Source organism: Oncorhynchus mykiss, chromosome 18 (genome assembly GCF_057628025.1).
Source record: "Oncorhynchus mykiss isolate SJ-2025 chromosome 18, ASM5762802v1, whole genome shotgun sequence".
Lineage (NCBI taxonomy): Eukaryota > Metazoa > Chordata > Actinopteri > Salmoniformes > Salmonidae > Oncorhynchus > Oncorhynchus mykiss.
The window spans coordinates 5,504,337-5,526,229 of NC_143039.1; the positions used below are offsets into that span (position 1 = coordinate 5,504,337).

The 21,893-nt window shown below is 42.4% G+C and overlaps 1 protein-coding gene across 2 annotated transcripts; it reads right to left on the minus strand.

Annotated features, from left to right (window-relative positions):
- Window positions 1-3,944: 3,944 nt before the first annotated feature.
- LOC118947134 (ephrin-B2a-like) lies at window positions 3,945-20,888 on the minus strand. Of its 2 annotated transcripts, none has more exons than XM_090209460.1 (5): window positions 20,644-20,888; window positions 19,754-20,043; window positions 10,061-10,153; window positions 4,754-4,870; window positions 3,945-4,404 (listed from the first exon to the last, which is right to left on the minus strand). In XM_090209460.1, exons 1-5 carry the CDS (start codon window positions 20,751-20,753, stop codon window positions 4,004-4,006), a joined length of 1,011 nt encoding a protein of 336 aa, XP_090065586.1. In that variant the 5' UTR covers window positions 20,754-20,888; the 3' UTR covers window positions 3,945-4,003. The 2 variants fall into 2 exon arrangements, with proteins under 2 accessions (XP_090065586.1, XP_090065585.1); XM_090209459.1 differs by having other exon boundaries at window positions 3,945-4,407.
- Window positions 20,889-21,893: the final 1,005 nt, after the last annotated feature.

Consider the following 21,893-nt stretch of genomic DNA (forward strand, 5'->3'; position numbering starts at 1 on the left):
TCTCTATTCTCTCTAGTTGATCCCAGAGTCTCTATTCTCTCTAGATTATCCCAGAGTCTCTATTCTCTATAGATTATCCCAGAGTCTATATTCTCTCTAGATTATCCCAGTCTCTATTCTCTCTAGATTATCTCAGAGTCTCTATTCCCTCTAGATTATCCCAGAGTCTCTATTCTCTCTAGATAATCCCAGTTTCTATTCTCTCTAGATTATCCCAGTCTCTATTCTCTCTAGATTATCATAGTCTATATTCTCTCTAGATTATCCCAGAGTCTCTATTCTCTCTAGATTATCCCATAGTCTCTATCCTCTCTAGATTATCCCATAGTATCTGTTCTCTCTAGATTCTCCCAGAGTCTCTATTCTCTCTAGATTATCCCAGTTTCTATTCTCTCTAGATTATCCCAGTCTCTACTCTCTCTAGATTATCATAGAGTCTCTATTCTCTCTAGATTATCCCAGAGTCTCTGTTCTCTCTAGATTCTCCCAGAGTCTCTATTCTCTCTAGATTATCCCAGTTTCTATTCTCTCTAGATTATCCCAGTCTCTATTCTCTCTAGATTATCATAGTCTCTATTCCCTCTAGATTATCCCAGAGTCTCTATTCTCTCTAGATTATCCCAGAGTCTCTATTCTCTCTAGATTATCCCAGAGTCGCTATTCTCTCTTTATAGAAAGCTGTGGACAAATGTTTTTTAAGTTGAAAATTATTAGATTTAACCTTTATTTAACAAGGCAAGTCAGTTAAGAACAAATTCTTATTTACAATGACTGCCTACCCCGGCCAAACCCGGATCACGCTGGGCCAATTGTGCGCCGCCCTGTGGGACTCCCAATCACGGCCAGACGTGATACAGCCTGGACTAGAGGTCATTATCTGAATAGATCCTGGAGCTGTCTAGTTTTCTGTGTTTCCTCCTCTCCTCTCCTCTCCTCTCCTCTCCTCTCCTCTCCTCTGACACGAGGAGGGAGGACTAGCCTGAAGCAGGACAACCCTCCATTAAAAACTAGATTAATCCTCAATCCGTCATTTTATAGCAACCATCAACAACCCATCCCCCAACACCTAGGGCTACACTGACTGACCCCCCCCCCCCCCTTTATTCTGTAGATCCCAGTCATATTCCTAGATTTCTAATGTCAAGCTGCAGATAGGTCATCTACAAAGACAGGATGATAAGGGGCCAGTAGATTCCACTGTATTACCACTGTTTAACACCCATTAGAGAAAGGGCCAGTAGATTCCACTGTTTAACACCCATTAGATAAAGGGCCAGTAGATTCCACTGTTTAACACCCATTAGATAAAGGGCCAGTAGATTCCACTGTTTAACACCCATTAGATAAAGGGCCAGTAGATTCCACTGTATTACCACTGTTTAACACCCATTAGATAAAGGGCCAGTAGATTCCACTGTTTAACACCCATTAGATAAAGGGCCAGTAGATTCCACTGTTTAACACCCATTATATAAAGGGCCAGTAAATTCCACTGTTTAACACCCATTAGATAAAGGGCCAGTAGATTCCACTGTTTAACACCCATTAGATAAAGGGCCAGTAGATTCCACTGTTTAACACCCATTAGATAAAGGGCCAGTAGATTCCACTGTTTAACACCCATTAGACAAAGGGCCAGTAGATTCCACTGTTTAACACCCATTAGATAAAGGGCCAGTAGATTCCACTGTTTAACACATATTAGATAAAGGGCCAGTAGGTTCCACTGTTTAACACCCATTAGATAAGGGCCAGTAGATTCCACTGTTTAACACCCATTAGATAAAGGGCCAGTAGATTCCACTGTTTAACACCCATTAGATAAAGGGCCAGTAGATTCCACTGTTTAACACCCATTAGATAAAGGGCCAGTAGATTCCACTGTTTAACACCCATTAGATAAAGGGCCAGTAGATTCCACTGTTTAACACCCATTAGATAAAGGGCCAGTAGATTCCACTGTTTAACACCCATTAGATAAAGGGCCAGTAGATTCCACTGTTTAACACCCATTAGATAAAGGGCCAGTAGATTCCACTGTTTAACACCCATTAGATAAAGGGCCAGTAGATTCCACTGTTTAACACCCATTAGATAAAGGGCCAGTAGATTCCACTGTTTAACACCCATTAGACAAAGGGCCAGTAGATTCCACTGTTTAACACCCATTAGATAAAGGGCTAGTAGATTCCACTGTTTAACACCCATTAGATAAAGGGCCAGTAGATTCCACTGTTTAACACCCATTAGATAAAGGGCCAGTAGATTCCACTGTTTAACCCCCATTAGATAAGGGCCAGTAGATTCCACTGTTTAACACCCATTAGATAAAGGGCCAGTAGATTCCACTGTTTAACACCCATTAGACAAAGGGCCAGTAGATTCCACTGTTTAACACCCATTAGATAAAGGGCCAGTAGATTCCACTGTATTACCACCCATTAGATAAAGGGCCAGTAGATTCCACTGTTTAACACCCATTAGATAAAGGGCCAGTAGATTCCACTGTTTAACACCCATTAGATAAAGGGACAGTAGATTCCACTGTTTAACACCCATAATTATCACTTGATAAACAGAAACATGATGGACATCAGCAGTGAGTGTCACGCCCTGACCTTCTCTATTTGGTTAGGTCAGGGTGTGATTTGGAGTGGGCATTCTACGTTGTTTGTTTCTATGTTTTGGCCCGGGTATGTTTCTCAATCAGGGACAGCTGTCTATCGTTGTCTTTGATTGGGAATCATACTTAGGCAGCCTTTTTTCCTTTTGGTCGTTGTGGGTAGTTGTCTTCGTTTGTGCGTACAGCCGTACGGAGCTTCACGGTCGTTTTTTGTTCTATTATTGTTTTGTTGGCGACGTTTGCAAAATTAAATAAAAATGTCCGCTCCCCAAGATGCACCTTGGTCCATTCCATACGACGATCGTGACAGTGAGACATTGTTACCTGAGACAGACTGACAGTTATGCCACTAAATATAATTAAGAGGCATTAATTTCAGCGTAAGTTAACATCAAAATACCATATCACAAAAATAAAATGTTTTACACACATTATATTCAAAATCTCTCACAGCGAAAAAAAACATTTTCAAGTTTCCATTTGCTAAATTGTGCTCCGAGTCTAAAGCATGGATCTCTTCTATTCAAAAAGAAGACAGTTCCTCGTTTAGCAGCAGTACACGTAACAGCAAGTCATTGCCAACTCAGGGTTAGCTTTCCTTGTGAAAATCCCAGAATGCACTCTGTCTTTACTGCCTTTATCCATTCTCTCTCTCCAAGGAAATAAAAATGTGGCCCAAATGATTAGATTCTCCGGCCTTGATAATGTCTAGATTGTTCAGAGAGCGTGTTTTCTAAAAATAAAATAAAAAGCTCACACAGTGAAAGGTTTCAAAGTAGGTGACGGACATGTTCACGTCCCAGGCCTGAAACCACACAGCTTGGCCCACTGACTTCATAAAGCACACAGCTTGGCCCACTGACTTCATAAACCACACAGCTTGGCCCACTGACTTCATAAACCACAGCTTGGCCCACTGACTTCATAAACCACAGCTTGGCCCACTGACTTCATAAAGCACACAGCTTGGCCCACTGACTTCATAAAGCACACAGCTTGGCCCACTGACTTCATAAAGCACACAGCTTGGCCCACTGACTTCATAAAGCACACAGCTTGGCCCACTGACTTCATAAAGCACACAGCTTGGCCCACTGACTTCATAAACCACACAGCTTGGCCCACTGACTTCATAAACCACACAGCTTGGCCCACTGACTTCATAAAGCACACAGCTTGGCCCACTGACTTCATAAAGCACACAGCGGCGACGTCTCTTCCTCATTGGGGGACTGAGCAACTCTTCATTCATTCCATTGGTCCTTGGCCCATTGACTTCATAAAGCACACAGCGGGGACGTCTCTTCCTCATTGGGGGACTGAGCAACTCTTCATTCATTCCATTGGTCCTTGGCCCCTGTGAGAAGAACCACAGGTCCCTCAGACCTTGTAGTATATATTAGTAGGACTCTGTGGAGGCATCTCCTGTACCATATAAACAGGATGTCTGTAGTCTCCACTGACCCTCTCATGGTGCCTACAGAACACGGAGTCAGAGGGCCTCAGAGGAAACACCGTGTGGCTGGGCTCTGACCGGATGTCCTCGCTACTCCCTCCGTAGCTGTCTCTCTTGGGCGTGGCCAGGGTGTTGAGGGACAGAGACTGTTGGACGTCCCTGTCCGGCGTGGCGTGGCGCCTGTGGTACCGCCACACCACCATCAGTAGGACCACGATGACCAATAGGAGGAGGACGATGCCACAGGCCACGCCAACGAAGAGTCCGACCTCAGAGCCGATGGATCCGCCTTCTGTTGACGAGGCTCCGCCTTCTGTGTCAATGTCTCCTTCGCTGTGAGTGATTTCTGAAAAAGAGAGAGTGAGAGAGGAAAAGAGAGAGAAAGAGAGAGAGGGAGAGAGAGAGAGAGAGAGAGAGAGAGAGACAGAGAGAGAGAGAGAGCGAGAGAGAGAGAGAGAGAGAGAGAGAGAGAGAGAGAGAGAGAGAGAGAGTTTTAATGCAAAGACAAAGAAAGAACTTAAGAATGATTAGATTCTCCTTGTAAAGACAGAGGTCTACTGGTGTAAAGGGTAAAGGAGAGTTAAATAGAAACACATTAAGACCCCTCAGTATGTCCCCCTCTACAGTCCTATGGAATAACACTTCCCACTACATTGAGTTAAACAGATACATACCAGCGTTGTTCGTCACATCATTGTCTTTAATGGGAAGCTCCTTGTCTGGGGCCTCAGGGTGCTGAGGGGGGAACCTGGTGGGAGGCTCTTCAGGGAGAGGAAGGGGTTTGGAGGAACCTAGAATAGATCAAACACACCTCATTATACTACCATACAGTATTCACACCAACAGCCAGGTCATTATGCTACAATACAGTATTCACACCAACAGCCAGGTCATTATACTACAATACAGTATTCACACCAACAGCCAGGTCATTATGCTACCATACAGTATTCACACCAACAGCCAGGTCATTATACTACAATACAGTATTCACACCAACAGCCAGGTCATTATACTACAATACAGTATTCACACCAACAGCCAGGTCATTATGCTACCATACAGTATTCACACCAACAGCCAGGTCATTATACTACAATACAGTATTCACACCAACAGCCAGGTCATTATACTACAATACAGTATTCACACCAACAGCCAGGTCATTATGCTACCATACAGTATTCACACCAACAGCCAGGTCATTATACTACAATACAGTATTCACACCAACAGCCAGGTCATTATACTACAATACAGTATTCACACCAACAGCCACGTCATTATACTACAATACAGTATTCACACCAACAGCCACGTCATTATACTACCATACAGTATTCACACCAACAGCCAGGTCATTATACTACAATACAGTATTCACACCAACAGCCAGGTCATTATACTACAATACAGTATTCACACCAACAGCCACGTCATTATACTACAATACAGTATTCACACCAACAGCCAGGTCATTATACTACAATACAGTATTCACACCAACAGCCAGGTCATTATACTACCATACAGTATTCACACCAACAGCCAGGTCATTATACTACAATACAGTATTCACACCAACAGCCACGTCATTATACTACAATACAGTATTCACACCAACAGCCAGGTCATTATACTACCATACAGTATTCACACCAACAGCCAGGTCATTATACTACAATACAGTATTCACACCAACAGCCAGGTCATTATACTACAATACAGTATTCACACCAACAGCCACGTCATTATACTACCATACAGTATTCACACCAACAGCCAGGTCATTATACTACAATACAGTATTCACACCAACAGCCACGTCATTATACTACCATACAGTATTCACACCAACAGCCAGGTCATTATACTACAATACAGTATTCACACCAACAGCCACGTCATTATACTACAATACAGTATTCACACCAACAGCCAGGTCATTATACTACCATACAGTATTCACACCAACAGCCAGGTCATTATACTACAATACAGTATTCACACCAACAGCCAGGTCATTATACTACAATACAGTATTCACACCAACAGCCAGGTCATTATACTACAATACAGTATTCACACCAACAGCCAGGTCATTATACTACAATACAGTATTCACACCAACAGCCAGGTCATTATACTACAATACAGTATTCACACCAACAGCCAGGTCATTATACTACAATACAGTATTCACACCAACAGCCAGGTCATTATACTACAATACAGTATTCACACCAACAGCCAGGTCATTATACTACCATACAGTATTCACACCAACAGCCACGTCATTATACTACAATACAGTATTCACACCAACAGCCAGGTCATTATACTACAATACAGTATTCACACCAACAGCCAGGTCATTATACTACCATACAGTATTCACACCAACAGCCACGTCATTATACTACAATACAGTATTCACACCAACAGCCAGGTCATTATACTACAATACAGTATTCACACCAACAGCCAGGTCATTATACTACAATACAGTATTCACACCAACAGCCACGTCATTATACTACAATACAGTATTCACACCAACAGCCAGGTCATTATACTACAATACAGTATTCACACCAACAGCCAGGTCATTATACTACAATACAGTATTCACACCAACAGCCACGTCATTATACTACAATACAGTATTCACACCAACAGCCAGGTCATTATACTACAATACAGTATTCACACCAACAGCCACGTCATTATACTACCATACAGTATTCACACCAACAGCCAGGTCATTATGCTACAATACAGTATTCACACCAACAGCCAGGTCATTATACTACAATACAGTATTCACACCAACAGCCAGGTCATTATGCTACAATACAGTATTCACACCAACAGCCAGGTCATTATGCTACAATACAGTATTCACACCAACAGCCAGGTCATTATACTACAATACAGTATTCACACCAACAGCCAGGTCATTATACTACCATACAGTATTCACACCAACAGCCAGGTCATTATACTACAATACAGTATTCACACCAACAGCCACGTCATTATACTACAATACAGTATTCACACCAACAGCCAGGTCATTATACTACAATACAGTATTCACACCAACAGCCAGGTCATTATACTACCATACAGTATTCACACCAACAGCCAGGTCATTATACTACAATACAGTATTCACACCAACAGCCACGTCATTATACTACAATACAGTATTCACACCAACAGCCAGGTCATTATACTACAATACAGTATTCACACCAACAGCCACGTCATTATACTACCATACAGTATTCACACCAACAGCCAGGTCATTATGCTACAATACAGTATTCACACCAACAGCCAGGTCATTATGCTACAATACAGTATTCACACCAACAGCCAGGTCATTATACTACCATACAGTATTCACACCAACAGCCAGGTCATTATGCTACAATACAGTATTCACACCAACAGCCAGGTCATTATACTACAATACAGTATTCACACCAACAGCCAGGTCATTATGCTACAATACAGTATTCACACCAACAGCCAGGTCATTATGCTACAATACAGTATTCACACCAACAGCCAGGTCATTATACTACAATACAGTATTCACACCAACAGCCAGGTCATTATGCTACAATACAGTATTCACACCAACAGCCAGGTCATTATACTACAATACAGTATTCACACCAACAGCCAGGTCATTATACTACAATACAGTATTCACACCAACAGCCAGGTCATTATACTACCATACAGTATTCACACTAACAGCCAGGTCATTATACTACCATACAGTATTCACACCAACAGCCACGTCATTATACTACCATACAGTATTCACACCAACAGCCAGGTCATTATACTACAATACAGTATTCACACCAACAGCCAGGTCATTATACTACAATACAGTATTCACACCAACAGCCAGGTCATTATACTACAATACAGTATTCACACCAACAGCCAGGTCATTATACTACAATACAGTATTCACACCAACAGCCAGGTCATTATACTACAATACAGTATTCACACCAACAGCCAGGTCATTATACTACAATACAGTATTCACACCAACAGCCAGGTCATTATACTACAATACATTATTCACACCAACAGCCAGGTCATTATACTACAATACAGTATTCACACCAACAGCCAGGTCATTATACTACAATACAGTATTCACACCAACAGCCAGGTCATTATGCTACAATACAGTATTCACACCAACAGCCAGGTCATTATACTACAATACAGTATTCACACCAACAGCCAGGTCATTATACTACAATACAGTATTCACACCAACAGCCAGGTCATTATACTACAATACAGTATTCACACCAACAGCCAGGTCATTATACTACAATACAGTATTCACACCAACAGCCAGGTCATTATGCTACAATACAGTATTCACACCAACAGCCAGGTCATTATACTACAATACAGTATTCACACCAACAGCCAGGTCATTATACTACAATACAGTATTCACACCAACAGCCAGGTCATTATACTACAATACAGTATTCACACCAACAGCCAGGTCATTATACTACAATACAGTATTCACACCAACAGCCAGGTCATTATACTACAATACAGTATTCACACCAACAGCCAGGTCATTATACTACAATACAGTATTCACACCAACAGCCAGGTCATTATACTACCATACAGTATTCACACCAACAGCCAGGTCATTATACTACAATACAGTATTCACACCAACAGCCAGGTCATTATACTACAATACAGTATTCACACCAACAGCCATTATACTACCATACAGTATTCACACCAACAGCCAGGTCATTATACTACAATACAGTATTCACACCAACAGCCAGGTCATTATACTACAATACAGTATTCACACCAACAGCCACGTCATTATACTACAATACAGTATTCACACCAACAGCCAGGTCATTATACTACCATACCATAGTAACCTAACCTCTGGTCACCAGAGTAACCTAACCTCTGGTCACCATAGTAACCTAACCTCTGGTCACCATAGTAACCTAACCTCTGGTCACCGTAGTAACCTAACCTCTGGTCACCATAGTAACCTAACCTCTGGTCACCATAGTAACCTAACCTCTGGTCACCATAGTAACCTAACCTCTGGTCACCATAGTAACCTAACCTCTGGTCACCATAGTAACCTAACCTCTGGTCACCATAGTAACCTAACCTCTGGTCACCATAGTAACCTAACCTCTGGTCACCATAGTAACCTAACCTACGTATGTGCGCGTTGTGCCTTTTCCTTTTCAATCAGGATTACGCGTTTTGATTGCACGTCGACTCACGTTGTTTGAGCGCCCTCCAGTTCTTTCCATGATCAATATTTATTTACAGACAGTGTGGTAAATGTACAGTCGACTCATAGTTAAGTTAATTTCATATTTAAATGAACTGCAACGTGATTCTCGGCCCATGTAGGCCACCTACTCATACTAGGCACACTTGAACTCGCACACCCAACTAGGAGAGGAGAGAGAGGCTACTGGAGTTGAAACAGCGGATTCTGTGCGTGAATAATGTGAAAAATATTTTATTTTAATATAATCAGTCGGCTAACGGATACAAAGCTGAATGACGGCCGTTCCCAAACAATCTGCAGCACAACAAAAATAGGATCATCCCAAAGTCCCCTGTCTGACCATCCGAAGCATGACCATGTCACAACGAACTCTGTCAGGACCCGCAGGTCACGCAGGAATGCAGCTATGGAGCCAGATAGCTGCCAAAAGGTTGAACATAGGTATCGCTAGGATCATAAGAGAATCCATACATAAAGTGTTAGAATCGTAAGAAAAGCCATGCGTGAAACATTCTTCCCTACACAGACACAGACAAACACACACACACAGACAGAGACACAGAGACACAGAGACACACACACACAACACAATATACACAGAGACACACAGACAACACAATACACACACATAACTTACTCTGTCCTACTCTCAGTACCAGCTTCATGGATGTGGCTCTACACACCCCTCCATCAGTGTTGTCCAGGCCCTGTAGAGAGCTGGTGGAGGTCGCTGAGAAAGAGAGGGAGAGAGAGAGAGAGAGAGAGAGAGAGAGGGAGGGAGGGAAAGAGAGAGAGAGGGAGGGAGGGAAAGAGAGAGAGAGAGAGGGAAAGAGAGAGAGAGAAAGAGAGAGAGAGGGAAGAGAGAGAGAGAGGCAAAGAGAGAGAGAGAGGCAAAGAGAGAGAGAGAGGCAAAGAGAGAGAGAGAGGGAAAGAGAAAGAGGGAGAGGGAAAGAGGGAAAGAGAGAGAGGGAGAGGGAAAGAGAGAGAGGGAGAGAGAGAGAGAGAGAGGCAAAGAGAGAGAGAGAGGAAAAGAGAGAGGGAGAGGGAAAGAGAGAGAGGGAGGGAGAGAGAGAGAGAGGCAAAGAGAGAGAGAGAGGGAAAGAGAGAGAGAGAGAGAGGGAAAGAGAGAGAGGGAGAGAGAGAGAGAGAGCGGGAGGGACAACATTGAATAGATAAATAGTAAACATATCCAGACTTCCTACACAATCCTTTCCTAAGCACTTGTCAGTATTTGCTATTCAGACTTGCCTTAACGCCTTGATCACACCAACAGTGTTTTTTGCGTTTTGGGACACCAGAAGTACATTACTTTCCAATGGAACGCTGCGTTAGCCTTTTTGCAGGGTTGCGTTGCAGAGCCAGTTGCGGTGCGTTCTGTGTGGTGCATAAATCTGGATTGATCGAATGTACGTGTCAAATTGTATGCAGTGATGTCTTGACAGAAATAGTAGCAGAAGGTGAATGTTGAACTTTGCCGCATACCATTTTGCGCGAAAAATGCTGTAGGTGTGATCAAGACATTATTCAGTTGTGTTAACGCTCTCTGCGGGTGTGGCTACCTCGCGCACTCGGAATACATTTAATTCAACCGCTGAAAACCTTCCCACGAGCCCAACAGTTTTTCTCTTGGAGTTTTCAATCAATGGGGTTTTTCAGTACGTTTATCTTAAGCCATCCCTTTAAATATGGTATACCTTTTAATTTTTATTTTGTCCACAGACTCAATAGGGGCGGCCTAGTTACAATAAAGGTTAAATACAAATAGAACGGGTTCAGAATATAGGGCTCCATTTAAAAATATATATATATATATATTTCACCTTTATTTAACCAGGTAGGCCAGTTGAGAACACCTTTATTTAACCAGGTAGGCTAGTTGAGAACAAGTTCTCATTTACAACTGCGACCTGGCCAAGATAAAGCAAAGCAGTTCGACACAAACAACGACACAGAGTTACACATGGAATAAACAAACATACAGTCAATAATACAGTAGAACAAAAGAAAACAAAAAGTCTACATACAGTGAATGCAAATGAGGTAAGTTAATGAGAGAAAGCCATCTAAATATATGCATATTCGTCTCCGTTTCAGCACCAACTGGTAGATTTAAAAATACTCTGATTTTGTTGATTATTTGGGCACATTTTAGCAGCGGTTGGAAAAATTCCCAATTTGTCATACTTGGGTAAAAGTACTACTAGTAGTACTTTAAAGTATTTTTACCCTAACTACTTTACACCACGGAATCGTAGGGTTAGAAAAGTATGTATGAATCATTAAAATGGTTTGGAGAGCCTTTACGCACCAAATATATTGATGAATAAAAAAATAGAGCGGGTTGATTCACCCTGAAAGTTGTCGTGTCCACGTTCAATCCATGACATATCGGAAGGTGGAAACATATATAGAATAGGGGGTTGAACAATAATCCTATACATCTCCCGGTATTATCACTAATCATGGGAACTGTATAACAACGGTCCAGGGTCGTGAACCGAGCACCAGGCTCCAGGTTTAACCTGCTAAGAGTTGTCTGAGTTTCATCAGGATTAAAATAGGCTACAATGTCGTACATTATTTGCGCAACGTTAGCTTGATAGGATCCCAAGTTGTAAATGACAGTACATGGTGAATGGTGTCTGATTTACCTATCTCTTATCAATAGATCTCATCAGTAGGGAATGACAGTGCATGGTGAACGGTGTCTGATTTACCTAGCTCTTATCAATAGATCTCATCAGTAGGTAATTACAGTGCATGATGAATGGTGTCTGATTTACCTAGCTCTTATCAATAGATCTCATCAGTAGGTAATGACAGTGCATGATGAATGGTGTCTGATTTACCTAGCTCTTATCAATAGATCTCATCAGTAGGTGATTACAGTGCATGGTGAATGGTGTCTGATTTACCTAGCTCTTATCAATAGATCTCATCAGTAGGTAATTACAGTGCATGATGAATGGTGTCTGATTTACCTAGCTCTTATCAATAGATCTCATCAGTAGGTAATGACAGTGCATGATGAATGGTGTCTGATTTACCTAGCTCTTATCAATAGATCTCATCAGTAGGTGATTACAGTGCATGGTGAATGGTGTCTGATTTACCTAGCTCTTATCAATAGATCTCATCAGTAGGTGATTACAGTGCATGGTGAATGGTGTCTGATTTACCTAGCTCTTATCAATAGATCTCATCAGTAGGTAATTACAGTGCATGATGAATGGTGTCTGATTTACCTAGCTCTTATCAATAGATCTCATCAGTAGGTAATGACAGTGCATGGTGAATGGTGTTATTTCTATCAGGAAAAATAAAGTACATGTTTTTCAAACTTGGAACCGGTAGGTTCACGATACGTTACTCACGCACATTCTTGCTCTCTCTCGAACACACACACACACACACACACACACACACACACACACACACACACCCCATTAGGACCATTTGGTTCAGATGACAGCTTCTCATGCTTCTAGCTAGGTTGCCATGAGAGCTCACGTCATATCTGTCTCATGCTGTTAAAAGCATTGTGTGATTTGGGGCATGTAAGCTCTTAGAATCACTGCGTCTGCCGTCCATGGAGGAGTAGTACTGTCAGAGAGCCTCAGAGCCCTGGGAGGTAGGGGAGGAGAGGAGGAGGAGGAGGAGGAGGAGGAGGAGGAGGAGTAGTACTGTCAGAGAGCCTCAGAGCCCTGGGAGGTAGGGGAGGAGACAAGGGGAGAAGAGGAGGAGGAGGAGACGAGGGGTAAAGTTACAGTACATGGTGAGACTGGCTCGCTGGATACTTCCCAAATGGCTCCCTGTTCCCTATATATAGGGAATAGGGTTCCATAGGGCCCTGGTCTAAAGTAGTGCACTATATAGGGAATAGGGTTCCATAGGGCTCTGGTCTAAAGTAGTGTACTATATAGGGAATAGGGTTCTATAGGGCTCTGGTCTAAAGTAGTGCACTACATAGGGAATAGGGTGCCATCTGGGATGCAGTATTTCTCTCATGCTACACTGGGCTTGAAGACGCACAGAGACGCTGCCTGGTTGACCAACATGTCCATGATAACACAACCAATGCTGAACTAGATGACAGGATAGGAGACGACCAGGGAAGATGGCCGTTTCCTCTGAACAAACATGAATACTTGTCTATACAGTCTATACTGTATACAGTGGCTTGCGAAAGTATTCACCCCCCTTGGTATTTTCGCCTGTTTTGTTGCCTTACAACTTGGAATTAAAATACATTTTGGGGGGTGGGGGGGGGGTTGTATCATATGATTTCACAACATGCCTACCACTTTGAAGATGCAAAATATTTTTTATTGTGAAACAAACAAGATATTAGACAAAAAAAACAGAAAACTTGAATGTGCATAAGTAATCACCCCCCACAAAGTCAATACTTTGTAGAGCCACCTTTTGCAGCAATTACAGCTGCAAATCTCTTGGGGTATGTCTCTATAAGCTTGGTACATCTAGCCACTGGGATTTTTGCCCATTCTTCAAGGCAAAACTGCTCCAGCTTCACCAAGTTGGATGGGTTTTGATGGTGTACAGCAATCTTTAAGTCATACCACAGATTCTCAATGGGTTTGAGGTCTGGGCTTTGACTAGGCCATTCCAAGACATTTAAATGTTTCCCCTTAAACAACTTGAGTGTTGCTTTAGCAGTATGCTTAGGGTCATTGTCCTGCTGGAAGGTGAACCTCCGTCCCAGTCTCAATTCTCTGGAAGACTGAAACAGGTTTCCCTCAATAATTTCCCTGTATTTAGCGCCATCCATCATTCCTTCAATTCTGACCAGTTTCCCTGTCGATGAAAAACATCCCCACAGCATGATGCTGCCACCACCATGCTTCACTGTGGGGATGGTGTTCTCGGGGTGATGAGAGGTGACGGATTTGCACCAGACATAGCGTTTTCCTTGATGGCCAAAAAGCTCAATTTTAGAACTCATCTGACCAGAGCACCTTCTTCCATATGTTTGGGGAGTCTCCCACATGCCTTTTGGTGAACACCAAACGTGTTTGCTTATATTTTTATTTTAGCAATGGCTTTTTTTCTGGCCACTCTTCTGTAAAGCCCAGCTCTGTGGAGTGTACGGATTAAAGTGGTCCTATGGACAGATACTCCAATCTCGAATGTGGAGCTTTGCAGCTCCTTCAGGGGTATCTTTGGTCTCTTTGTTGCCTCTCTGATTAATGCCCTCCTTGCCTGGTCTGTGAGTTTTGGTGGGCGGCCCTCTCTTGGCAGGTTTGTTGTTGTTCCATATATATATTTTTTTTAATAATGGATTTAATGGTGCTCCGTGGGATGTTCAAAGTTTCTGATGTTGTTTTATAACCCAACCCTGATCTGTACGTCTCCACAACTTTGTCCCTGACCTGTTTGAAGAGCTTCTTGTTCTTCATGGTGCCGCCTGCTGATTGGTGGAGCCCCTTGCTTGGTGGTGTTGCAGACTCTGGGGCCTTTCAGAACAGGTGTATATATACTGAGATCATGTGACACTTAGATTGCACACAGGTGGACTTTATTGAAATAATTATGTGACTTCTGAAGGTTTCATCAGATCTTATTTATTTATTTAGGGGGCTTCATAGCAAAGGAGGTGAATAGACCCACCACTTTTCAGATGTTTTTTTTCAAAACTTTTTGAAAAAAAAAATAATAATAATTTCACTTCACCACTTTGGACTATTTTGTGTATGGCCATTACATGAAATCCAAATAAAAATCTATTTAAATTACAGGTTGTAATGCAACAAAATAGGAAAAACAACAAGGGGGATGAATACTTTTGCAAGGCACTGTACCTTACCTGTGTGAGGAAAGCCCTCCAGACAGATTGGATACTTGTCTATACTATATACCCTACCTGTGTGAGGAAAGCCCTCCAGACAGATTGGATACTTGTCTATACAGTCTATACTATATACCCTACCTGTGTGAGGAAAGCCCTCCAGAAAGATTGGATACTTGTCTATACAGTCTATACTATATACCCTACCTATGTGAGGAAAGCCCTCCAGACAGATTGGATACTTGTCAATACAGTCTATAGTATATACCCTACCTGTGTATGGAAAGCCCTCCAGACAGATTGGATACTTGTCTATACAGTCTATACTATATACCCTATCTGTGTGAGGAAAGCCCTCCAGACAGATTGGATACTTGTCTATACAGTCCATACTATATACCCTACCTGTGTATGGAAAGCCCTCCAGACAGATTGGATACTTGTCTATACAGTCTATACTATATACCCTACCTGTGTGAGGAAAGCCCTCCAGACAGATTGGATACTTGTCTATATAGTCCATACTATATACCCTACCTGTGTGAGGAAAGCCCTCCAGACAGATTGGATACTTGTCTATATAGTCCATACTATATACCCTACCTGTGTGTATGGAAAGCCCTCCAGACAGATTGGATACTTGTCTATACTATATACCCTACCTGTGTGAGGAAAGCCCTCCAGACAGATTGGATACTTGTCTATACAGTCTATACTATATACCCTACCTGTGTATGGAAAGCCCTACAGACAGATTGGATACTTGTCTATACAGTCTATACTATATACCCTACCTGTGTGAGGAAAGCCCTCCAGACAGATTGGATACTTGTCTATACTATATACCCTACCTGTGTATGGAAAGCCCTCCAGACAGATTGGATACTTGTCTATACTATATACCCTACCTGTGTATGGAAAGCCCTCCAGACAGATTAGATACTTGTCTATACAGTCCATACTATATACCCTACCTGTGTGAGGAAAGCCCTCCAGACAGATTGGATACTTGTCTATATAGTCCATACTATATACCCTACCTGTGTGAGGAAAGCCCTCCAGACAGATTGGATACTTGTCTATATAGTCCATACTATATACCCTACCTGTGTGAGGAAAGCCCTCCAGACAGATTGGATACTTGTCTATACAGTCCATACTATATACCCTACCTGTGTGAGGAAAGCCCTCCAGAAAGATTGGATACTTGTCTATACAGTCTATACTATATACCCTACCTATGTGAGGAAAGCCCTCCAGACAGATTGGATACTTGTCTATACAGTCTATAGTATATACCCTACCTGTGTATGGAAAGCCCTCCAGACAGATTGGATACTTGTCTATACAGTCTATACTATATACCCTATCTGTGTGAGGAAAGCCCTCCAGACAGATTGGATACTTGTCTATACAGTCCATACTATATACCCTACCTGTGTGAGGAAAGCCCTCCAGAAAGATTGGATACTTGTCTATACAGTCTATACTATATACCCTACCTATGTGAGGAAAGCCCTCCAGACAGATTGGATACTTGTCTATACAGTCTATAGTATATACCCTACCTGTGTATGGAAAGCCCTCCAGACAGATTGGATACTTGTCTATACAGTCTATACTATATACCCTATCTGTGTGAGGAAAGCCCTCCAGACAGATTGGATACTTGTCTATACAGTCCATACTATATACCCTACCTGTGTATGGAAAGCCCTCCAGACAGATTGGATACTTGTCTATACAGTCCATACTATATACCCTACCTGTGTGAGGAAAGCCCTCCAGAAAGATTGGATACTTGTCTATACAGTCTATACTATATACCCTACCTATGTGAGGAAAGCCCTCCAGACAGATTGGATACTTGTCTATGCAGTCTATAGTATATACCCTACCTGTGTATGGAAAGCCCTCCAGACAGATTGGATACTTGTCTATACAGTCTATACTATATACCCTATCTGTGTGAGGAAAGCCCTCCAGACAGATTGGATACTTGTCTATACAGTCCATACTATATACCCTACCTGTGTATGGAAAGCCCTCCAGACAGATTGGATACTTGTCTATACAGTCTATACTATATACCCTACCTGTGTGAGGAAAGCCCTCCAGACAGATTGGATACTTGTCTATATAGTCCATACTATATACCCTACCTGTGTGAGGAAAGCCCTCCAGACAGATTGGATACTTGTCTATATAGTCCATACTATATACCCTACCTGTGTGTATGGAAAGCCCTCCAGACAGATTGGATACTTGTCTATACTATATACCCTACCTGTGTGAGGAAAGCCCTCCAGACAGATTGGATACTTGTCTATACAGTCTATACTATATACCCTACCTGTGTATGGAAAGCCCTACAGACAGATTGGATACTTGTCTATACAGTCTATACTATATACCCTACCTGTGTGAGGAAAGCCCTCCAGACAGATTGGATACTTGTCTATACTATATACCCTACCTGTGTATGGAAAGCCCTCCAGACAGATTGGATACTTGTCTATACTATATACCCTACCTGTGTATGGAAAGCCCTCCAGACAGATTAGATACTTGTCTATACAGTCCATACTATATACCCTACCTGTGTGAGGAAAGCCCTCCAGACAGATTGGATACTTGTCTATATAGTCCATACTATATACCCTACCTGTGTGAGGAAAGCCCTCCAGACAGATTGGATACTTGTCTATATAGTCCATACTATATACCCTACCTGTGTGAGGAAAGCCCTCCAGACAGATTGGATACTTGTCTATACAGTCCATACTATATACCCTACCTGTGTGAGGAAAGCCCTCCAGACAGATTGGATACTTGTCTATACAGTCTATACTATATACCCTACCTGTGTATGGAAAGCCCTACAGACAGATTGGATACTTGTCTATACAGTCTATACTATATACCCTACCTGTGTGAGGAAAGCCCTCCAGACAGATTGGATACTTGTCTATACTATATACCCTACCTGTGTATGGAAAGCCCTCCAGACAGATTGGATACTTGTCTATACTATATACCCTACCTGTGTATGGAAAGCCCTCCAGACAGATTAGATACTTGTCTATACAGTCCATACTATATACCCTACCTGTGTGAGGAAAGCCCTCCAGACAAATTGGATACTTGTCTATATAGTCCATACTATATACCCTACCTGTGTGAGGAAAGCCCTCCAGACAGATTGGATACTTGTCTATATAGTCCATACTATATACCCTACCTGTGTGAGGAAAGCCCTCCAGACAGATTGGATACTTGTCTATATAGTCCATACTATATACCCTACCTGTGTATGGAAAGCCCTCCAGACAGATTGGATACTTGTCTATACAGTCCATACTATATACCCTACCTGTGTGAGGAAAGCCCTCCAGACAGATTGGATACTTGTCTATACAGTCCATACTATATACCAAGAGGTTGAAAATGGAAACTTTGAAAGGTCACCCCTCTCACTCAGTTTGACCTTAAGTCACGAAATTCGGTACATAGGTCCCTCTCCTGACAAGGAATACATTTGCCTAAGGACCCATAATGTTATGGATCTTCTGGCCAACCTAAGGACCCATAATGTTATGGATCTTCTGGCCAGCCTAAGGACCCATAATGTTATGGATCTTCTGGCCAGCCTAAGGACCCATAATGTTATGGATCTTCTGGCCAGCCTAAGGACCCATAACGTTATGGATCTTCTGGCCAGCCTAAGGACCCCATAATGTTATGGATCTTCTGGCCAGCCTAAGGACCCATAATGTTATGGATCTTCTGGCCAGCCTAAGGACCCATAATGTTATGGATCTTCTGGCCAGCCTAAGGACCCATAATGTTATGGATCTTCTGGCCAGCCTAAGGACCCATAATGTTATGGATCTTCTGGCCAGCCTAAGGACCCATAATGTTATGGATCTTCTGGCCATTTTGAATTTTGTGAAAAATACTTTAAAACGCCTTTCTGGCCCCAAATGATCTGCTGCGAAACTTGATATGTGGCATCAAATGGACAACGGTCTCTCAACGCAACACTTCACAGACTAGTACCTAAAACAACTATTGACCAATAACCTTCGTGTGGGCGTGGCCTGGCACAAATGCATGTAAATCAGTCAAGGATATTCGTATTGTAACAAAACAACACTCAATATATGCAAGAACGTTCATATCGACCACACGGTGGCGCTATAGCGGGCACATGTTTATATCTCTTGATCTGTTTGACTCAGAGGGATGACATTTGGCACACGTACTCAGGGATATGTCTAGATAACCCACACAATATTTCAGACACCACTGGCCCCAACATTTTGATGAAACTGGATGCAAGTCTTGCCATCGAGATCCAGCATTTACAAAATAACACTGATTAGCCCAAAAGGGGGGGGGGGGGGGTGCATCCTTCGTAGGGGGTGATGGCATGTTTTACTGTCGCCTTGTTTTAACTTAATTCAATGGCCATTGATTTTAAAGAATGAGTTTACAACAATTCTACCTTTGCAGTCTACTCACAGGTGATATAGTATTCCCGTCCCTTGAAAAACTCCAGGCCCCAGAGATTAGGGCTGAACTCCTGGAACTTGAAGGTGAACTTCACGTCTCTGTCCGGCTTGTCACAGTTGAGTAACGGGGTGTCCGATTGGCTGATGCTGCAGCTGTGGAGTTGTTCCCGGGTCACCAGGTACACGCGGTAGTACTCTGGTTCCTTGTCCTCCACCACCCCTGGCCTCACCCGGGGACACACGATGTCCATTTTATCCCCTATCTGAGGGAACAGGATCAGCCCCCGTCCAGGAGAGAACCTGTGGAATAGGAGAGAGAGAGAGGGAGAGAGGGAGAGAGAGAGAGAGAGAGAGAGAGAGAGGGAGAGAGAGAGAGAGAGAGAGACAGAGAGAGACAGAGAAAGAGGGAGAGAGAGAGAGGGAGAGAGAGAGACAGAGAGAGAGAGAGAGAGAGAGAGAGAGAGAGAGAGAGAGAGAGAGAGAGAGAGAGAGAGAGAGAGAGAGAGAGAGATGAGAGTTTTACAACCAGAATGACTGGGATGTTGTCTTTATTGTGTCATAGTAACGCTAGTAATTTCTTTGTTATTGCATATCAGTCTAATAGGCATGACATTCATATTATTTACTAATTAATAATCATCAATAAATAAACACGTCAATGAATTTACTATCAACAACAAAAATCTGAGACCACAGAAACAGTACTTATTTATATGTATTTACATTTTACAGCAGGACAACATTTCTGCAATCCCTTCACCGTATTTATTAATCTATGTCAATAATGTAAATGAAAATCCAACATTTTGACAATATAACAGGTATTTATTTCCAGTATATTTCCAGGTGAGGTTTTGCACAACAATATGGATTTATTGCAGAAGAATGGACTGTACCGACTTGGGATTTGAAGAATTCCAATAGACGGAATCCAGGACGACGGCAGAGCAGCTGGGACTCAGGATGACAACCAACACTCCTAAACAGAGCCAGCAGACGTACCTCCCCATCACACGCTGCCGGCAAACATCAATATCACAACACGAGGTGGTCACAAAGCTATTTTGTTTTCCATGTCAATAACGCTGAAAAGAACACTGTCTCCTCGCATCGTTCTAATCCCTAACGTCCCAGTTCAGATCAACGGACAGGCTGGGAATAACTCCAGTCTGTTCTAATCCCTAACGTCCCAGTTCAGATCGACGGACAGGCTGGGAATAACTCCAGTCTGTTCTAATCTCCCAGATTGACGGACAGGTTGGGAATAACTACAGTCTGTTCTAATCTCCCAGATTGACGGACAGGTTGGGAATAACTCCAGTTTGTTTTAATCTCCCAGATTGACGGACAGGTTGAGGTTGAGAATAACTCCAGTCTGTTCTAATGTCCCAGATTGACGGACAGGTTGAGGTTGGGAATAACTCCAGTCTGTTCTAATCTCCCAGATTGACGGACAGGTTGAGGATAACTCCAGTCTGTTCTAATGTCCCAGATTGACGGACAGGTTGGGAATAACTCCAGTCTGTTCTAATGTCCCAGATTGACGGACAGGTTAGGAATAACTCCAGTCTGTTCTAATGTCCCAGATTGACGGACAGGTTGAGGTTGAGGATAACTCCAGTCCGTTCTAACAGAGTCCCAATGTATTTTCTATCCAATAATTAAATCCCGCTGCCGGCATTATGATGCGTATAAGCAGAATATGACAGACATTGAAGAGAGAGAGAGAGAGAGAGAGAGAGAGAGAGAGAGAGAGAGAGAGAGAGAGAAGAGTGAGGGATGCATTTACAGTTGATTGTGGAGTGGTTCAACTGAGTGGCAGAGTGGATGGATGGTTTAGGTCCCGCCCATGTCTTCAGCTATTGGATGATGGCATTGTGACACAAGACACACATTAGAATAGCTATCATTATACTGTATAGGATAGACCTCCTCAGTAGGAAATACACATTAAATACCTATCATTATACTGTAGAGAATAGACCTCCTCAGTAGGAAATACACATTAAATACCTATCATTATACTGTAGAGAATAGTAGGAAATACACATTAAATACCTATCATTATACTGTAGAGAATAGTAGGAAATACACATTAAATACCTATCATTATACTGTATAGGATAGACCTCCTCAGTAGGAAATACACA